Source organism: Taurulus bubalis (genome assembly GCF_910589615.1).
Source record: "Taurulus bubalis genome assembly, chromosome: 3".
NCBI lineage: Eukaryota > Metazoa > Chordata > Actinopteri > Perciformes > Cottidae > Taurulus > Taurulus bubalis.
This window is the reverse complement of record NC_136591.1, coordinates 5,717,306-5,737,860: the sequence shown is the minus strand read 5'-3', so window position 1 is coordinate 5,737,860 and position 20,555 is coordinate 5,717,306. Positions and strand designations below refer to the sequence as shown.

General features: G+C 42.3%; 2 protein-coding genes across 2 annotated transcripts in view; both read right to left on the bottom strand.

The window, feature by feature from the left end:
• stim2b (stromal interaction molecule 2b) overlaps positions 1-2,470 on the bottom strand; it is a gene marked incomplete at its 5' end in the record, with an annotated part of 37,711 nt that extends 35,241 nt beyond the window's left edge. Inside the window, one exon of the mRNA XM_079215060.1 lies at positions 2,338-2,470. Within this exon, the coding sequence (XP_079071186.1) occupies positions 2,338-2,470 (133 nt within the window). The remainder of the gene's footprint in view (positions 1-2,337) is intronic.
• A 3,883-nt stretch (positions 2,471-6,353) lies between these two features.
• Positions 6,354-20,525, bottom strand: tbc1d19 (TBC1 domain family, member 19; the record flags this gene model as incomplete). Its single annotated transcript, XM_079214925.1, has 21 exons — positions 6,354-6,428; positions 7,338-7,408; positions 7,596-7,711; positions 8,139-8,230; positions 8,365-8,474; positions 8,636-8,668; positions 9,079-9,123; positions 9,316-9,400; positions 11,511-11,573; positions 11,742-11,816; positions 12,936-13,048; positions 15,184-15,222; positions 16,249-16,321; positions 16,433-16,543; positions 16,634-16,680; positions 17,653-17,716; positions 18,142-18,216; positions 18,388-18,463; positions 20,056-20,101; positions 20,236-20,308; positions 20,430-20,525. 21 exons carry the CDS (start codon positions 20,523-20,525, stop codon positions 6,354-6,356), a joined length of 1,578 nt encoding a protein of 525 aa, XP_079071051.1.
• Between the last annotated feature and the right edge of the window lie 30 nt (positions 20,526-20,555).

Sequence of the window (20,555 nt, the reverse complement as noted above, 5' to 3'; positions counted from 1 at the left end):
ATGAATGCTTAACAGCTGTCCGGGACCAAGGTTTATTACTTTCTCATGCAGCCTCAACCCAGCAGGGGTTGATGTGTTAGATGAACACAAATAGAGGAGTCTATAAGCCTCCAGTTACAAGGCTTTGTGTGCGTGTGTGTGAGAGTGTGTGTTTGTGTCTTAAGTTGCCGCACCTAGCAGTCTTCTGTCAGTGTCAACACAGGGATCATTTAGCTGTTCTACCAACAACCCAGAGTGCACATGACTCAAAACATACACCTGTAATTAGCTTTTTCTTTTTAAATATTGCTACAACGTGGGATTTCACAAACCCAGTGAGGGCTAATATTTGCCTCAGTGACACCTTGACTGACTTATGGCTGACAGGCTGCCTGTCAGGGTGAGTGAGCCGAGGGCAGTTTCGGATATCTACGGATACACGCGGTCCGTGTGTGAAGTTTGATCAGTTGTCATCACGTGATAACAGTTGGAGGGAAGATCATGACCAGTGTTTCTTCTCAAAGGGGTCAAGTGTATCATCTCCATGACCAATTCATTCCATCCTCTGATGTTGGTCACGGCATGCAGCTGGACATTTTCCAGAAAATAAACCTCAGTTTGAAGGAATACTTTTTTATGTAAATGTACATATTTCGCACATTAGATCAGAAGATCAAAGCCAGTCTCGTACAAACCTGCAGCCTCGAACCGGCAGTCCTCATGCTAAGCTATAAAGCTTAGCATGAGGACCGGAAAACTCACTGCCTTTGTTCAACGGTAATAAAAATGCCACCAGTGCGTCTAATGCTCATTAATGAACACACAGGATATTGCATGCAACAGATAATATCTGGTTTGTTTCATTTGTACAATAAAAAAAGACCAGATCAATTTCCTCAAATGTTGAGCTATTCCTTTGACTTAACACAGAGAGAAGAGTCCTAACAAACTGTCTCGTGCATAAACAAGTTCAACATATAAACAAAAATCTGCACGGGTTGTCAAAATAGTTTAGAAGGAATGTCATTTTGAAAATATTTATATGAATGTCCGCTCCAGTTGCATAACCACCAGTTATTACAGACACCTTAAGTATTGTCTGATCTTAGTCTGTGAGGACCAAACCAGGTGGTTTACGTGGGGACTGAAAGCAGAAACACACAGAAAATTAAAGGAACTCATCCACATTTACACTCAGTGAAAATAAGCCGAGCACCTGATTCAGTCAGGTGGGTGAAAGGAGCCACGCACTGAAAACATGCCAGCAGGAACGCAAAGTTATCAACATATAAGTAAACCTATGGGTTAAACATACTGTGCAGGTACGCCGACACATACACATTTAAACGTATGTGTCACTAACATCAATGTGTACACAATCACATGTACACAGTCCATTGGATCTGTTCCAATGTCATTACCCCGAGGGGCTTCGTTGTGTTTAACGTTGTTGATCTCAATTCCTGCAATTTAGCTTCAACTAGAATAGGATATATAGGATAGGATATGATATGATATATACTTTATTCAACCCCAAGGGGAAATTTGGTTGTGGCAGCAGCAAGCAAAGTTACAAAGAAGACATTTTAAATAACATAATAATAAAAGTACAAAAATGCAAAGTTTAGGAAGTGTGTAAATATAGTATATACAGTGAAATATAAGTATGTATATGTATGCAACTATATGCCTTTTAAACATTACATATGTTGAAAAAACGCCCACTAATATTTATCTGAATAATCAAATGCATAAAATAAATGTAATGTGTGCCTTTATTTATTAACTATCTATATATATATATATATCTATATCTATATCTATATATATATATATATTCCCTGGTTTAAACAGATGCAAATATATGGAAATCCTCTTATCATTAGCTAATGCCACTGGGGGAGTCACCTGTGGCCGTGCAGCAATGACATAACAAAACACCTGCTCATGCCCACAGAGACCATTTAGACGGGTTTCCTTTACTTGTAGTGCAAAATGTACACGTCACTTCGTCCACTGCGTGCGTGCGCGTGTATGATCATCTACGTTATGTACGTTTACCCTCCGCAGCATCTCCCGGTGACACGTGAAGGGCACGACTACCATAGACACCTTACTGGGAGGATGCATCCGGCATTCCTGTCATGTCATGCGTTCCTCAGCAATGAGGAGGAGGAGGAGAAGGAAAGGAAAGGAAAGAGGGGGAAAAGGTGCAGAAAATGCATCACTTTCTATTAAAGCCCCATGCGCAGGTCATTCCTCGACTTTCCCGGAGGAAGCCACAGGGAGGAGGAAGAGGAGGAAGAGGGGGAGGGGGTGGACATGGAGACTCTTGTGTACGACACGGACTGCGCTTACCTGTGGCGGCTACATGTGCAGCATCCGACGCGTGGCCGGGTAGATTATTGGAGTAAGTGCACTCCGAGCCCAGTACCGCATAGATGACGAGTCCACGTAGCAAAACATTCAAGACCTTGTGGATGTAACTCATGGTGGAAGGAAGACGCACACACACACAAAAAAAAGCTAGTAATTCGTATCCGTGGGACTGGGAGTGGGGATGACTAGGGCAATCCCGGGGAGAGAGAGAAATGTCAGGTTCAGACTGGAAAGAACAGCAATAGCCAGTCCATGAATTAATAATAACACAAAAAATTGTCTTTTTAAATATGGTGTGTCACAAAAAAATAAGACACCTGGAAATGCACCAACTTAAAGAAAAAAAATCCCCGCAGTAGACTGGTGCGAGCTATTATATTGAGTTTGCAAACCCGAGCGACTAGCAGCTAAAACGTGAGACTGCTGTCACAGAGGAGCATGAAATACCTGCAAAATAATAGTTCATCGTGGATCAAGGACGAGCCAAAACTACTTTGAAATAAGACCCCCCACCCTTAAAAAAAAGCCTATGTTACGGTTATTACCCTAAGGGTTCACTGGCTTCAGAGGGGTGACTGCTGCGAGCTACGACAAGCCAGTCCCCCATTTCTAATTATATCAATTTAAAAAATATATATATATTTACATATATATATATATGAGCTGACCCCAAAAAAAGACCGCGTAGTGAGCAAACGCACATGCAGCCTCGTCTGGAGGAATTCCCTGTGTCCAAAACAAAAACAGACCCAGTGAAGAGCTGTGTGTCCGCCGCGGAATATCCGCGAGCCGAGAAAATAACACGACCCAAGTGCTGTGTTTAAATCCTTACGTGGGCCTGTGAGTTGCGAGAAAACAGTCTCTGTACTTCCACGTACAGTACACAAACACCGGAGACAGCTTCGGCATATTGAACTCGCAGCGTCTCATAGGTCCGCCTCTTCACGCGAAAGGAACAAATCCCATCGCATCCCCCCCAAAAAAAAAAAAAACACGTTCGCGTCTTCTTCTTCTTCCTCCTCGTTTACCCTAATCCTTCCGCGACCTATATCAAACCCCGCACGCGACGTCCACCTACTTTAGAGGTGAAGTTGTTGTATTTTTTTTTTTAAGTCAGCAGCCTTTCACGGCTCGGCGTGATACTGCGATGCCTGCCGTCATATCGGCTGCTGCTCGCCGGCCCACACCGACCAAAGAAGGGGGAGGGCGAGCGCGAGCGGACCGGAAGTCAGGATGCAAACTGATTTGACACCGGGATGGAGAGGGGGCGGGGCTTAATGTGGCCACAACTACTGCTGCGTGCAGGGCTTGGTGGAAGGATTTTTTATTTATTTTTTGGGAGATATTCAACAGGGCATCCCTTCCATGCGACCCAGTTTTCTCATCACTAAGTTTCTTCTTCGTCTTTTTTTCCTGTCATGATGACGCGGAGGATGATACCCGCTTCATTGTTCTTTTTTTCACTTCCTCACTCGGGGGCGGGGCCACGCCAGTTTTTCCTCCCGGCTGAGCTCTCATTGGCCAGACTGTCCCAACATGGCACCACCTGATTGGCCGATTCAGGCAGCACTTTTTGTGTCACTTTTAAAGAGGCTCGCGCGGGAAATAAAGTCACGTTAAAGGGCAATGCCGGTGTTAAATAATCATTATCCTAACAATATGAATAATAATAATAATAATAGTGGTAATGTTGTTATTATTAACTACTACACTACACTATTTACACCACTACCACACTGTCATTAAGTTGTTATTGCTGTGTTACCAAATGCAATGATAGTGGGAAATAAATCTAGAGACACAAATCTATCATCACAACATCTATCCTTCTTTTGCTTTTGTGGTTTTGTTATCTGAGAAAGCTATAGCTAAGTTTGACAAGGTGAACTTTTGAAGAAGAATAAAAACCATTAGCAGTGTAAATAATTGTTTTTTTTCTACAATCACTAAACACAGTGCATCTGGTCCTTCTGCGTACATGTAGGTGTTTTACAATTATAATGCTGCTGTAATGTCCACAACAAATACAATAAACTAAGTAAATGTAAAATAAATGTAAAAGAGTCCAATTCTAATTGGACACAACACATGGGATGCACGACAACGTTATTGACTGAGAGGTAAAGATCAAAGAAAAAAAGGATGGGAAACAGCCGTTTGATTTTTTCTTTTTTTAATACATGAATTGTTCATGTAAAAGAAAATTCGGGGGAGAGACGTTCTGGATGCCAAAACCTCCCATGAAGCTAACTTATTTACATTCAGGTCTGCATGATAAAATAAATAAACTTGAACTTTGCATGTTTAGGGGAAGCATTTTCACATTAAAACAGAACCTTTGGATTTGTATCTTCCTCATTGTTTGTTCTTTTGATCTGATAAAGCTTGATTGGTATATAATTGTAAGCTGTCTAAAAACAACTGGGACGGGGACATTACACAGGGCGTTTTTTTTAAATGTCCAATTTGATATAGTTGAAAATCAAACTAAACACTTGGTAATAGTATATCTCCCTGCGATGCCACACATCGGCCAGAAGGAGCGACCTCTGTGTGAGTGAACCACACAGCAGGTAGCAGTTGTCTCAGGAGGAACAGACTTCTGGAGGCCGAAGGAGGTGCATGATAAAAGAGTTGCCCATGGGTGTCCGAGTAAACAGGTGGGAGGTGGAGCACGGAGAGAGAGAGAGAGAGAGAGAGAGAGACGAAAGAGAAGAACAGCATAATTCGATACGTGCCCGCAGAAGGAGGGGGGTGCAGGGAGGAAGGAAGGAAGGAAGCCAACAACGAGGAGGAATAGAGCAGATGCTGCATGTAGGAGGCGAAGGGGCAGCAGGTCAAGTCCCTCAGCTCTTTGAATGTGTCACTTACCTTTTCAGCCTTCTCTAGAAATCACTATGGTGAGCTCCCGAAATACAGTATGCCGTGTCCAAATATCTATGTAGAAAATAATGCAATTAAGGAGCCTGAAAGATCAGGCATCAACGTACTGCATCGAGGCTGAATACAAAGCTGACAAACATTTCAAGGTATAATCTTTTAAAGGTTGCATTCAATAACAAAGAAGATGGATTCAAACAATTTTATTTCATTGAAAAAAAGAAAAATAACGTGTTATTTGAGGACATTAAAATGGGTTGGAAGAAAGACATTGGCATTGGCTGACAAAGAATACTGTTAATAATATAGAAAAATCATTTGATTGCATTGAAATGAGATGTGAAATACATTGTATGTACTATACAATAGAGCCGAATACATTCAGGAATTTAATGCAGAATGTTAAATAAATGTTTAATAATGAAACTAAATAAATACTGGCACTAGAGGTGCTAAATTCTCTTCAGCAGTAATATGCAATTTCTTCATAAATACAATAAATTATGTGTATACACAGCAGCTTCTAATATATATATATATATATTTAGATAAGTTACATATTAATCCAGTTTGTCATTCGACTCATTTGTTCCTCTCAACACATTGGCGCACTCTAATGCGTCCAATCTCCTCATTCATCAGCGACAGCATCCACTAATAGTGTTATAAAAAGCAGAGCAGAGTAAATTGCAGGAGCTAATTAACACTTCATTAGCCAAGCTTGGCGACATTACTGTTGTTCTCCTTTCGCAAAACAATTACTGCTTCATGCAACCTGTTCTCCGAATGATCTTCTTCGCTGACCCAAGCGCTGACGTGCGTATTGTGTTTCTCGCAGAGCGTATGGCTTAAGGAGGTTAGCTTAGCCTTCCTGGTGAGTAGGCTTCACTTACACACTGTATGATATCTAATAACATATGATAGCGGGGATTCACTGTTTATGGTACATCCATGCTAAAGAGGGGTTTGGCTTTTTGTTTGAACTGGTGCAAGATCTGCAGCCCGGTGTTTCTTGATGGAGGATTGCCGACACTGTGTTGCGTGGTTGTAGCGCTGCAGAGTGCCATTTTTCTCCGCTGCGATGCACAGATCACATCCTATAGTTTCCACGCTCCTCAGATGGCGGTGGCAAACAGAAAGATCTGGATGAGCGGCATGACCTTCAGAGTTGAAAGGTCAGCGAGGACAGCCTGCAGCGAGCATGTCAAACGAAACATAAATGAGGTATAAGAGACATGTTTCTACATAGAAGAAGAAAGAAAGAAAAGAGCATAGAACAACATGCACAATAATAGTGCAGGATCCTTGGGAAGCGACAACCCTTACTTAAGAGCCCACCGCTCCCCAACCCTGTCCTTTTGGGATCGGCGGGAGATTAAATTTAGGTACCCTATCATGTTTAGAGGGAGGGTTTAATATTTCAACGCTGGGCCCGAGGTTCTAAATATAAGATAAGGAGCAGTATGTTATGATATCTTCTCTCTGCTGGGGCAGGTGGTAAATGAGCAAGCAAATATTGCCGGCCAGCACCTTGGAGCAACACATCAGCCTGTCGGCCCATGCGTCATATTGTAGTTTAACCCCTTCACCCTCAGGGGGAGCGAGTCATCGTATGGGTTACTTGTTGGTCTCAGTCATATGATAGTGGGACCACAGTATGGGAGCGGGCGCGGCATACAGTGCAGACATGCACAAGAATAACATTACTGGTTAGGATCATAATGCAACACAAGAAGCCGTGCACACGCTAATAAAAAAGAGGAGGCACTAGTTTAGCTCCAAGGTGCGCCACATTGGCGTGACAGAATTTAGACTTAAATGGTTCTGCACAGAGAGATGACATCTGCTCTGGCTTGTCTAATATTCTTTGTGAAATCACAAGTTTATTTCTTTTCAGTGGGAGTGAGAGGGGTAAAAGGGTGAGGATCCTGAAGTGTCCAGCCAGGCATTTTTCAGACATGTGCATGCAGAAGACCGGGTTACTGGTCCTGGCTGGTCAATAACGGCTATTTAGAGCCTTCCAGGAGTATGTGGGGGACAGGGAGAGGACCGAAGTGTCAAACACACACACACACAAGTCGAATGTGAGACAGCCATACCTCAGCTGAGCCCAGGGACGTCACTTCCATCAGGTTCTCAGAGCGGAAGGCGAACACAGCGGCAGCGAGGACTAGAGGAGGTTCACGTGTAGGGAGGGGGGTTATCGGAGAGCACATGTTATGAGAGGTGACAGAAGAGATGAGGCATTGGGGGAAAGAGGAGAAAAAAAACAGAGGGGGTTAAAATAGAGAAAGGTAAGAGTGTCCATACAAATATCAAGGCTTTTACTGCAGAGTTTGTAGTGCAGCAACTCTTACCCGCAACTACTTCAAGTGAATCGTATCCCAGGATCCGGTCCCAGAGGAGTAGCAGCTGGTCAGTAGACAGATAGCCGGAAAAGGCCCGAACCATCCACTTAAAGGCGATACGCAACCTGGGGACAAAACCACCACATCTTAAGGCTCCAAGAATAGATTATGCTTATTTTGATTCAGGAGCTGTGATTAGACATATACACCACAAGATGGCAGAAGTGCATAATAGAAATAAGGCGTGTGTGTGTGTGTGTGTGTGTGTGTGTGTGTGTGTGTGTGTGTGTGTGTGTGTGTGTGTGTGTGTGTGTGTGTGTGTGTGTGTCTCCTACGTTATTTGAAAAAAAAAGCAGCTAGATACAGAAATATAAATGAATTAAGAATTTAAGAACCTGGATGGAGAAAGACAAAAATTTTGGTTCACTTGTGTCATTGTTTTTGAGTGGATTCATTGTTAACGCATGGGGACGAATCACTCTTCATCATCACTGTCATTCAACTGTTGGACCACGAAGAGGAGAGGGCGGGGCTGTGTGCAGGGCTACTCACGGCTGCGCCCCAATTTGTCTCAGGTGGTAGAAGAGCTGAGGCAGGTGCGTCTGGAGCAGCCGCTCAAACTGCAGGCACAAAGACACGATCCCCTGCAGGAGCACGCGTGCACCAGTTAGGCGAATTTGTGAGGGAAGACGTACAGAGAAACAGAATATTTTTGATCTCGATATTTGGCAGTGGTTATATACAACAACAAAAAAAGAGTAATGATCCAGGAGTTTACCGAGGGCGAGGAGGAGATGGAGTGTAATCTAAAGAAGTAGCGGCTGTACATTTCCCTGAATACACTGTACAGCTTGGATGGCTCGTTGTACAAGAAACACAAAGGTGCCACTGCAGGAGCACGCACACACACACACACACACACACACACACACACACACACACACACACACACACACACACACACACACACACACACAGTTATATATTGCTGTTGCAGTATTCCTCTTGCAAGTTTAGTGTGCGAACTAACGGGGGCAAAATATACTCACCATACATTGAAAACCCATGAAAAGGAATTACACCTGTGAAATTGAGATGTTTCAGTTAATGCAGTTAAAACAAATGTATTTATTTATGTATTTAGGATAAGCCCCTTCGGATGAGGCCCTACTGTGTGTGTAGGCATCAACATTAAAATGGCAACAAACAAAAACAGCACTTAATAGTAACTAAATACGTCAGTTAAATGTTCATTAATGTCACTTTAAACATGTACAATGTCTTAAAATAGCAGATCAAAGCATTCTTAAACATATCAAATGTATGTTAGAATGTAAATCATTGCATTATCAATGTAGATAAACAAAGTATAATTTAGTCTTCATGAAAGAACTTTCACAAATGGGCAAAATGTGTGGTAAGAAAATGTCAAATCTTGTACTTTAGCTGTTTTCTATATGAAATTATGTGATGTGAATGTTTGCAGGCTCACCGTTGGGAGGGTAAACGACAGCACACTGCTCATCTTCTCCCTTACCTGTGAAACAGACACACAGATCAATCAATAAGCAAGCGCTGCAGCACAGTGTACCTGATTACTACCACTGTACTACTACTACTGTATTACTACTACCACTGTACTACGACTGTGTCTCTGTGTGTGTGTGTGTGTGTGTGTGTGTGTGTGTGTGTGTGTGTGTGTGTGTCCTTGATGAAGGCCTCATCTCACCCTGGATGAAGGATCGGGGAGGAGTGGCACTGTTGTATTTGAAGTGCTCCAAGACGGCGGTGTCTCGAGAGAAACACAGCAACACCTGGCAATACACAGGTGTGTGGTATTAAACAGGCTCACACTCACACACACACACACACACACACACACACACACACACACACACACACACACACACAGAGTGGATTACATGCACAATATGCAACATAATCCTTGCCTGACAACAGGGAATAAAGGAGTCAGAAGTTAATACACTGTTTTCTTTGCTCGGGAGCCGGTGATGGCCTTGAGCGGTCTTGCTTTTAATTCTATTAAAGCGTCGCACCTGCAGAGCTTTCCATAAGCAGCGGCTGCCGGCCAAACCGCCGACTCATCGTTTGAGTCCAGTCGGCTACTTTGCGAGGGATTTTTGATTAAAACTAAAATTGTATTTGATCAACAAGTTTCCGGTTTGCTCAGCATTCCTTTTATGACTGCCAGGCTGCGCCTCAAACAACGTGAGCCTGATGATAGACACTCGTCTATCTGCCTGTATGTCCCGCCCCCGCATGCTCTATATGAATGTGTGTGTGCACTCAGCTGTGAGTGAGAGGGTGCGCCCTGCAGAGCAGAGTTATTTTTGGCATATTTGTTTATTCTATAAATAATTGTATTTAAAACCAATTCAAAGGCTAGACAAGACATTACACCTTTAAAATAACCTTTTTTTGTTGAATAAAAGTGCATTTAAGTTTCTCATACAACAATAGGCTACATTAAACATAATTGTGGCACGTCTCAACAAGCCATACAGTGAATGTGTCAATTCATAAATAAATAATAAATACAGTCTCATTATTCTTAATTGCTTCTGAACAGTCTGGGTTTAAAATATGAACAGCTATTTGCAGACTGTGTGGGCAAAAACGCACAAGAAGCCTAATTCTCCTTCACAGGAATTCTTTACTATCTGGTTAGTAAACTCATTGAAATATGCAATAATTAGGATGAGTGCGTATGATGGAGTAGTGGCATTACAATGTGCACCTGAGGCAGAGGCTCGCTTCACAAAATGACCAAGTGAAGGGGAGCTCTTTCCATTACGCTCCAATTTCCATGTCTTTTTGAGAGCCGATTTCATTTCCACCGGCCACTTCAGCTAAATTACATTCGGGTCGAAATCATTTGTCTGGAGCCAAAATAAGACGGCAGCCATTTATAGGAGTAAATTAATAGAAGAGGCTTATCGCATGCGTCTAGGCTGCCTCAAGCGTACCCGCTGGGTTTGTGATATATACTGGGAGGCAGGGCAACGTTTAATAAATGTAAGATGTATCACAAGTAAATCAAAGTAAATAAGCAATAATGTATGTAAATAGCTACATTGAAAGGTATTTGTCTCCAAAGTCACTTCCTTTTCAAACATGCGTATTGTTTCTTTAGTGTATACTTGTGCTTTCCTCTGGTAAAACCTGTTTGAATCGGCGCTCGCTCCACAATGAGTGGATTCTTTCACTGCCTGGTGAGTTTACCATCGGTCAATATTGACAGCGATAGCAGCGCTTTGTTCTTGCGACGCCTGCGTGCTCATTGGTCAGCCTCCGAGGAGCATGACATGCTAACATCTGCTGAATAAACTGGTTGCCGAGTATGTGTTGATGCTCGTCTATCAGCGGCGAAGGCAAACAAAGCGGTGACTGACGCAGCGGCTAATGATAACCGGTTGTATCCTCGTCTGGCATGAATACGTAACTGTAGGCAAAAAGGAACGCTGCAAACCAGGAAGCGTCAAATAATTCAGAATAGAATAGCTCGTGATTTTATATATATATATTTTTTTTTTATATATATATATTTTATTTATTTTATTATATATATATTTTTTTTATAAATAGATTTTTTTTTATTTATTTATAATTATATTTTTAATTTATATATATATTTTTTTATACTTTTGAGAGACCATGTAACTATGCTGACTTCTTAAAAGGGGAGGTGATAAAAAGCTATTACCCGTATTAAAATGAGAATACGCCCCCAAAGGAGGGAAGGACAGAAAGTGTTTGTATGCTACATACACTTTAAACTGAACAATGAAAATGTGACATCGAAGAATAAAAGTTGTATTAACTTTGTTTGCTTCGCCACGGTGTCTAAAACAGATGTGGGATGGTGGTCTGGTAAACCATGAGACATGAGAGAGGAGAGCCTACCTGATAGAGGAAATCTTCAAACACAAAGTAGTAGTCGTCGTTACTGGCAGTGAGCTTCACATCCTGCAGGGCGAGGCGTTGGGAATTACATTTTAATACATTAAATGTATACAGAGATTGTGTGTATCAGAAAATACTTCCAGGACATAACCTTGGGGTCAAGGTTCATGTCGCGCAGGACCGATGTTTTAAGCATCTGTTTTGAATTGTAACATCCTGATTGATGAGTACCTTATAGATGAGGTTGTCCACCAGCAGGTCGTGTTGTATGACTCCAGCCGTTAGCTGCTCATAATGCATCACATCCTGAAACAGCAAAGAGACAACATGGTTTATGTGTATAATAACCTGCGTAATAAAACCTGTATGCAGAACCCAATGCGTGTGGCCGTTTTGATAAATTAACTTTGTCTGCTTACACAATTGGGTGTTAATGCTATACTGGGATAATCTGGACAAAATCAAATCCCAGCTCTCCATTGTATGTAAAAGATCTCCCTCTCTGCTGCTAAATCAAGTTTATGCGTTCTGACGGCGACGACAGAGGGATTAAACCGAGTTTAAAGGATGGGTGTCTTGTTTCCGACCACATGGTTAAACTCAAACGTGTCTCCGGTTTGAGGAGAACAGAAACAGAGATGATAATTTTGACAGCTGATGGAGAACATTTAAACTACTGTGGTAATATGGGCAGCCTCAATGGAAGACACTTGAAGTAAGTTCTGCCAAAATACTTGAAACGGATTAATTAGGGTCACGGTGGGTCATTCCTGCTATTCGTAAAAGATGAAAATACCAGCGTTGTATGAACAGACAAAGAACAGCGCTTAAATAGTCGGTAAAACGTAAGTAATTACCAAAATGCAGGTTACGCAATGGGACAAGGCACGTACCGGCCTTCCAACGCTGAGTGCTTAATGTGTTTGCCCTTTGCCGTCCAGAGCCATGCTAACACTCTCCAGACCTCCGTAGCCTCAACAGGAGACTCTGGACTCCGGCGGTTACTCACCACTTTGCCACACAGACCGGCAGCGGCTCTGTTTGGGCTAGCGGTGCTAAATCGGCTGCATTTGATTATCTTTACATTCGCACACACGGGACAAGCCCCGGCTAAGATAAACAGGACGGAGTGGTTAATACACAGATTATGGTGCAGGCCAGTGTTTGGGTTTTTCAAAAAAACAGACCAATTAGAATCCTCCACTGAAACAAAAATACAAAAAGAAGAGACCTGACCATCAACTGTGAAAACTTCACCTTGTGGGAATCACTGCAGCTGTGTGTGCTCGGCTGACGGTTAACAGCCGCCACCAGGATGCAACTCAGCTGTGTGTGTGTGTGTGTGTGTGTGTGTGTGTGTGTGTGTGTGTGTGTGTGTGTGTGTGTGTGTGTGTGTGTGTGTGTGTGTGTGTGTGTGTGGGGTACCTGTGGCTGGTTATTAGAGTTCAGGATGAGGGCCCACAGCTCTGCACGCAGCCCAGTAGAACAGCCCTGCCTGCTGTACTGCTGCGCTGCTGCACTGTCCTGCTCAGCGACCACTAGAAAAAAAAAAGACAAAGAAGTCAGACACAATAGAGAACAATAGAAGAGGTGCAGGAGACAGAAAGACATGGACAGACAGTCTCTATTTCCTCCATGGACAGTTTTAGTGCTAACAAAAGTAACATTAATGTTTTTCAAATAAATTTGATTTAAAACAAAATATATTATTTAATAAACTCTAAATTAATTAAGTGAAATCAAATTTAAATAAATAAATTAAGTAAAAGTATTTTGTCTAATCAAATTAAGTCACATGTAATTACAAATGTTTTATTAATTATTATTTAATGACATAATTAAGTAATTATATTGTATACATTTTAATTAAATGAATTAAATTCAATCAACTCAAATTACATTTTAATGAATATATTAAATTGCATTAAATGTATAGTATTTTATGCATTTAAATCAATATTTTAATTTAATGAATCAATCAATAATTACTTAATAAAAATGTACTTCAATTTAAATAAACCATTAAATTACATCAAAAATAATGATATTGATTTTAATACAATACATTTGACCTGCCAACCAGAATGCATTTGATCAATAACAATTTATAGAAAGCCTCATGATTTGCTGGCAAAATTATATAATATGTACAAACAGCAGCTGTGAAAATGAACACCTGCACATCTTGAACGGCCGCACAACAACAACTAGAACGGTTAAGAGGTTTGTTTTCTCCTTTCCAGGAAAGCTTGGAAAGGATGACCTCCATTAGCACAGCAATAAAACATCTTCCAACAGGGACTTTGATGCATCCCAAAAACAACAAGATAAGTTATTAAACTGCTACAAATATGCCATGACAGCGATTTATCTAAAAGAGCGGGCAAGCAGTGGCTTCATATCCACATGTTTGGTTTCCACACGCTTGTTCAAAACGCACACGGCGTTTTCCGATTTCATTCTATCCCTCTGACAATGTATAAACATAAAAAAATCATAAACACAGACATTCCCATAACGGTGATAATTACATAGCTTTCCAAAAAACACTCTGGAAGCAGCCTCTCCCGCATCTCCATATTACCCTAAATCTCTGTTGTGACAGTAGCCAAAAACACACAGCCCCTTGACTCAAGGTGCCGGCCAGTCATAACATAAACGAACACACTCCTCGGCTCTTAAATTTCCTATTTGAGTGCACTTAACACTCGGTCTGGAATACAACTCGGAGCTCGGGACCCAACGCGTAGCCAACCGAGGGTGAAATACTGGACCGGGGCCCCGAAGCTGTGTATATAAAAATGTGTGTTTCAGACGCTCGTCGATTGATGTCTGATTGGTGTCCATAATAAGGTCGGTGTTTACAATGGTGTCATAGCGGAGTGATGGGATGAGACTTAAAGTGTCTATTGCGCTGACATCTGCACCTGAGAGGGAGATTCATTAACGGGGAGCTGACTATTTGGTCAGTTAAACTGATATTTCTTAATATAATTAATGTATTACTTCATGCACTCTATTCGCGATTATATAAAAAAAGTATTCATCTCTCTCTTTCAGCTATTATTCTTTTCTTCAGTCCTCTTCACTGGCATTCAGGGATGTCTATGAACAACATGCCGGTGCATAGAACATCATCAGGTTACTCAGGAGAGCTGAGGCCAGTGAAGAGACCAGTATGCTGGAGTCAGTATGTTGCTCTCTTACGCACCTGTCCATCTAGGCTTCCAGGTTTTAGTCTGTTCAGAAAGTGATTCAGAGGAGATATAATTAGACTTTTTGTTACTGATCTCCCCAAAAAAGAAAACCCAGAACTACAACAACGGTCTGAAGTAATTACAAATATAAAACACGAGGCAGATTGAAGGCTGCAACTGGAGCCTACGGTCCCTCTACTCAATTTTGAGGTGAAATACTGACTGAAGTATTCATGAATGATAATAATGTATTGATCCTCCTGGAGATCGGCTAGTGCTCTCGGTTCAGATTTGGGTGCTTGGACCCCTATATACCTGCCTGCAGGTCTTGTATTTGCACTTCATTTCGATCAGTTTGTGGAGGAAATGTTGCACATTAGTGCATTTAAAAACCTCAACGAAAGAATTAGAACAACAGAAAGACGATTACAGCAATACATTACAAAACAATTGAAATCCAATAACCAAACACTGACCTTTCTTCCCGATTTGAACATACTCGTTTTCAAACATGTCTGCACATGAAGAAGAGAGAGAGAACAAAACAGATTAATAATCGCCCGGCAGCAGCAGCTCAGTTTTTCAAACTAATGTTATCTCTTTGATTTACAAACACAGAGACGGTGGATACAGTTCTATTTAAAGTCTAAACACCAGGCCGTAACAATGTCAATATCTGGACTTAACAGAGATATTGTTTGAGAAAACCCAGACAGCCATGTGGCACCGGAGTGGTAAACACACCATTAAACCCAGTGTTCATGAGGTAAACACATTTATTTTGGTTATTTCTGATTCATTCTACCGCTAGAATGAAAATGTGTTTAGGTATGACATTAAAAAGCCACTGAATGGGTGTCGTACCTCTTTTTATTAATAATCATATACTATATGCTATTATACATTTGATCGCATTAAAAATACTTCTAAAAAGGTTAAATGCTGTAAATAGACATTTAAGATGTCCAATGTCCAAACCAGTATCACAACTGGAAATGACTCAGCTGTGACACAATGTCCTGCGTGGTTAGTGTCATGGTCACAGGATGCAGAAACCATTAAACTAGCCGACTTATAAAAGGAATAGTTTCACATTTTAGGCATTATTATTAATTTATATAATATTATAAAAATGATTATGTCAATTTGCTTTCCGGCCAAAAGTTACACGATGAAAATCAACGCCCCTCTTGCGTCTGTCGACTAAACTTAGCTTAGCTTAGCACAGACGTGTCGTTTTCCTCACTTACGTTTTTGTATGAATAAAAAAAAAAAAAGATACAATGTGATATTTACCAAGCTTCAAATGCGCTTGTAGGTTGATTTGAATACTGTTAGACTGAGCCAGACTAGCGTTGTCCATGTTTTCAGTCTTTGTGCTAAGCTAACCAGTCGCTGGCTACAGCTGCATATTTACCGTACTGACATAAGGGTGTTATCCATCTTCTGATGAAAGAAAACAAATAAAGATATTTCCTAAAGTGTAAAAACTATTCTTTAACTTCGACGTTGCCTGAGTTTGTGTAGCTATCCAGTCATACCAGGATGGATGTGTGCATGGTCATCGATCCCCAACTGTCCAGTGGTCAGGCTCAGCTCGGAGTAGGCCTGTCTCTGGCAATTTAACACACACAAAATAAAAAATCAAGCTCACAGATTTCAAATACATTGTGCAACACCCGCAGCTAGACAAAGGGACGAGAAATCTTCCACATAGGTCCCTACCAGCTGTGGGATGTCCCTGACATTCAGAGGAACCTGGATGAGACCCCAGTGGCTCCTGACGCTGACGTCCTCGCTGCCATCGTGATTTTGATTCCGCAGGCCGATTAACACCTGAGCAGGAAGCAGTGACGCAGCATATACAAATTATTTTATTTTTTTCTGCACACTAAATACTCTTGAGCTGCAGAAATCTGATTTTACCTCCAGGAAGTCTTTGGGAGCATATACAGGCCTGAAGCTAGTGAGATCTGTGGAGACACAAAGACATGAATGAACCTCTACCTTTGCGAGTACAACCTTACTGTCCAACGGACACTGTGTGAGTGGTCCTTCCAGCTGATGCGTGTACACAATGTTTACATCTGCTCTTCCAGAACCAGGTTCAGCGGCTGTAAAAACTAGACTACACAAATGAATCCGACCATGAAGTCCATTTAATCAACTTGAACCTGAACATGCTCCGGAATGCATTCGTGATACTCGGCTTCAACTTGGCTGCTTCTCCTAAAGTCACCAGATCGGTATAGGAGGTATAGGAGGCACACTCAGGCAGCTTTAAGTGGGACTTCCATGCGCTGTAAAGCGCCGTGTCATCCTTTGCTCGTTATCGCAGCTCCGTACGAGGGGTCTGGACAGCTTCTATATTCACAGTCCAAAGTGTTTATAGCTGCAGGACGGCACATCCTAAATGTTATTATATGGCAGTGAGCTGTGATAGCATTGTTAGGAAACATGGTTACCGTGCTCTTTGTAAATGTACTGGCTTCGAGTGCAAATGGTTTGGTTCATTGAGAGCTTTTCATAGCGAGGTGTGACACGTGTCTCCTGAGACTAAATGATGTAAAATACTAAATACTTGAGCTATGGCTGAAAACAATCAAACTATCCAGCGGAGCAGCAATTAGCAGCTCAAAGGCCGTGTTTTCAACCTTTAAAGCCTGATATATAAGTGAGCAACTATATGTGAAGACAGAACACCAGGATCAACATCTGGAATCTTTTCAGATGGGTTCAGAGTACTTATGAAAATGATCTTTCCTGGATAAATACTGGTTGAAAAGCAAACGTGGGCGCGCTAGATCCGGTTCGGAGACGTGTTCAGCTGATGCAAAAATACAGCGCCGTCTGACCGATGCACCGGCGAACAGACACATCAACAGTAATCTTTCGTAAAAGGCAGATTGCTCGGGGAGTCAAACCCCTGGGTAACGTCTCGAGACCTGGCTCATCTGTGCCCATCTCGTTCCATTTGTTGGCGAGCTCCTTCTGCTCCGCGGCGGGTCTCTGCGGAGTGGGCGGAAAAGAGAGCATTTCAACAAACGATTGCCACACGGCCACAACAGAACCAATCTTGAAAATGTCACAATTGAAATGTTATCATGAATATAATCACGAGTGCACAAGAACAACAACAAATTATTAAGCTGATTCCCCAAACTGCCCGTTTCCAAACAGCGCTGCCTGCTTATTATCGGCCTACAGCTACGGAGGCATTGCTAACTCTTTCGGAGCTTAACTAGACCATTGTCAAGCTGCGCCTCAGTTGAGCCACAATTCAGAGCTCAGTCAGCTCGGGGTGAAAATTATACAGGCTTCAGATTACTTTTTTGCACAATGCTATTATGTAGGCCGCTGCCAGAGAATCTCAAGTAAGAGCCGTTGTAATTATACTACTGTCGGTCGACCGTGATTGACAATATTTTCATTACCATGCGAGCCAGAGGCACTCCAAGTTCGGTGCTCATGCTGTTGAGGCTTTTGAGGACACGCTTCTCCCAGCTGGCCTGTGTAAGAGAGCACCAACACTCAGAAACATTTGGCTTCACATTTTATCGCCAAATACCTTGGCGATAAAAAAAAAAAAAACACTGTCTCTGAAATAGGCCGGCAAAAAAGACATCAGTCAGAGAGTGAAGGAGAAGAAGAGTGACGGAGATAAGAAGAGACAGACTGACCTGTGCCTTGCGCATGTAGGCCAGCGGCTCTTTGAGATGCTCTGGAGGAGCTGCGGGATGGCTCGGGGGCAGCTGGCTAGAATAAGCAAACACAAGAAAGGCGGGCAAGGAGCGTTAGAGTCCAATAAAAGAAAGGTTGATCAAGTATATACATCCAAATGTCTGTGTTTTTGAGGGATTGAAGCTACTACGAACGCAAACAACATAAATTGTATGAAGAACTGCTTAAAAGGTCCTTAACAGAAGTAAGCTGTCAAACAAAAAAGGCAAATCCCATTTTGAGATTCTTCTTTTAAAAACAGGCAGTCGGTCATTATTAGTGCCCAGCGCATGAAGCTCAGATGAGTCAGAGCGCGTCTCCACCAGATGCAGCAGAAACCGGCTCATGTCTTTTCCCCGCGAAGCTCGCTGAGGGCATATTGAATGACTCAAGGTCTCAGTGCGTTAAACAACGTTCAAACTAATCTAAACACCTATAAGAGCACACGGGGCTGACTAATGGCCAAAAGGAGGAGGCATTAGTCAAAGTTATATGCCATCCTTTAAAAGCAGAGCATTAGTCGTCCTATGTTTCAGTCGGAGCCTCGAGAGAGCAAGAAGGGTACGTTACCCTCCAAGGTAAGGGAGCGCAGATGAGCAACGCCTTTGAAGATTCAGAGTGTTTTCCAGCTATTTGATTCAAATAAAGATTACTAATGAGAGCGAACAAGGACATGAATCCGGATTATTATGGCGTGATAAACAATGTTTTACAATATCCAGTGAGCACATGAAGCCAATAATACTGAAAGCGGCTGTAGGGGCAGTTCATAATGTGAGGTACACATTTTTGTACGAAAACTAGCGCAAGGCAAGTTTATTTCAAAATGATCTTTAATACCTAAATGATCTAATAACTTTTTGAAACACGACAGTGTGCAAAGCGTCGCCTCCCCAGTGGGATGTCAGTCACACAGATCATTAGGACTCCCACCTCACCCCACAAGCATAAACTGGTAAGAGCTGAATGGAGAAGTGTGGACATAGTTACTCATTACTTTACATTTCATATAGCTGACGCTTTTATCCAAAGCGACTTACATTTTTGCTCTCTATAGACCGTAGACACAGCAACGATGAGCAATTAGGGGTTAAGTGTCTTGCTCAAGGACACAACGACACAGACTAGCAGAGTCGGGGCCGGGGCGCGAACCACCAACCCTCTGAAAGACAGGCATGCTAACCACTTAGCCACAGTCGCCCTCATATTCAACACAGAGGGCCTGGTTGCTCTGGATGTGCCGATACACTTGTCATCTGTTGCTTTAGACCACGGAATAACTAACTTAAGTCTCTGGAGAAGTGAGGAATCTTTAGGCCACTCTTTTACGAAGAACATTGGACGTGTGTGTTGACATTATAAATATTCTAAAAGTCCTAAAGCTGCTGCATGGGAAAAGATAATTCCCTGCACATGCATCAAGACTCATAAGCAGGGTGCGCTTCTTCATTGACTTCCATTTAACCAACAAGCTACCCGCTCCAATGGATGTGCACCTTCTCCAATTGACTCCTGACATGTCTGTGCGTGTGTATGTGCACGTGTGTGTGTGTGTGTGTGTGTGTGTGTGTGTGTGTGTGTGTCAGTGCTTTTCCACACACAACACTCACAAACTGAATGTAACTTACACATGCAGTTCCCTGTACACTGCATTCTGCAGCTGTCTTTCCCAGCCTGCAACACAGTGAGACACGGTATCACCACACTGACGTAGAACAACAACAGTACGTCAGTTGTGAGTCTTAGAAGACGAAGAAGAAGAAGAAGAAGAAGAAGAAGAAGAAGAAGAAGAAGACTAATGTGCCCACCTGATGTTTTGAGAAAACTGCGCACGTCTTCTTTTAGGGAATCCAATTTGATCTCAGGTTGATGCAAACACTCCTGCGGGACATTTGAGAAACAATAAAGAAGGGTTGGATGTGTCATAAATCGTGTTGTCGTTACTGGAGGTGCAACGTGCAGGTTGACAGCTAGCCGCGAGCTAACGAGCCGCCTCGCTCACTTTGGCTTGTCTCTCTATCTGAGAGTGCAAATGGCTTCCTCTCAGCCGCTGCACGATGTGAGCGATGGTCAGCGACAACTCGGAGTCCTCGTCCATCCTCCCGAGCGAAGTGTTGCGTCTGAACCG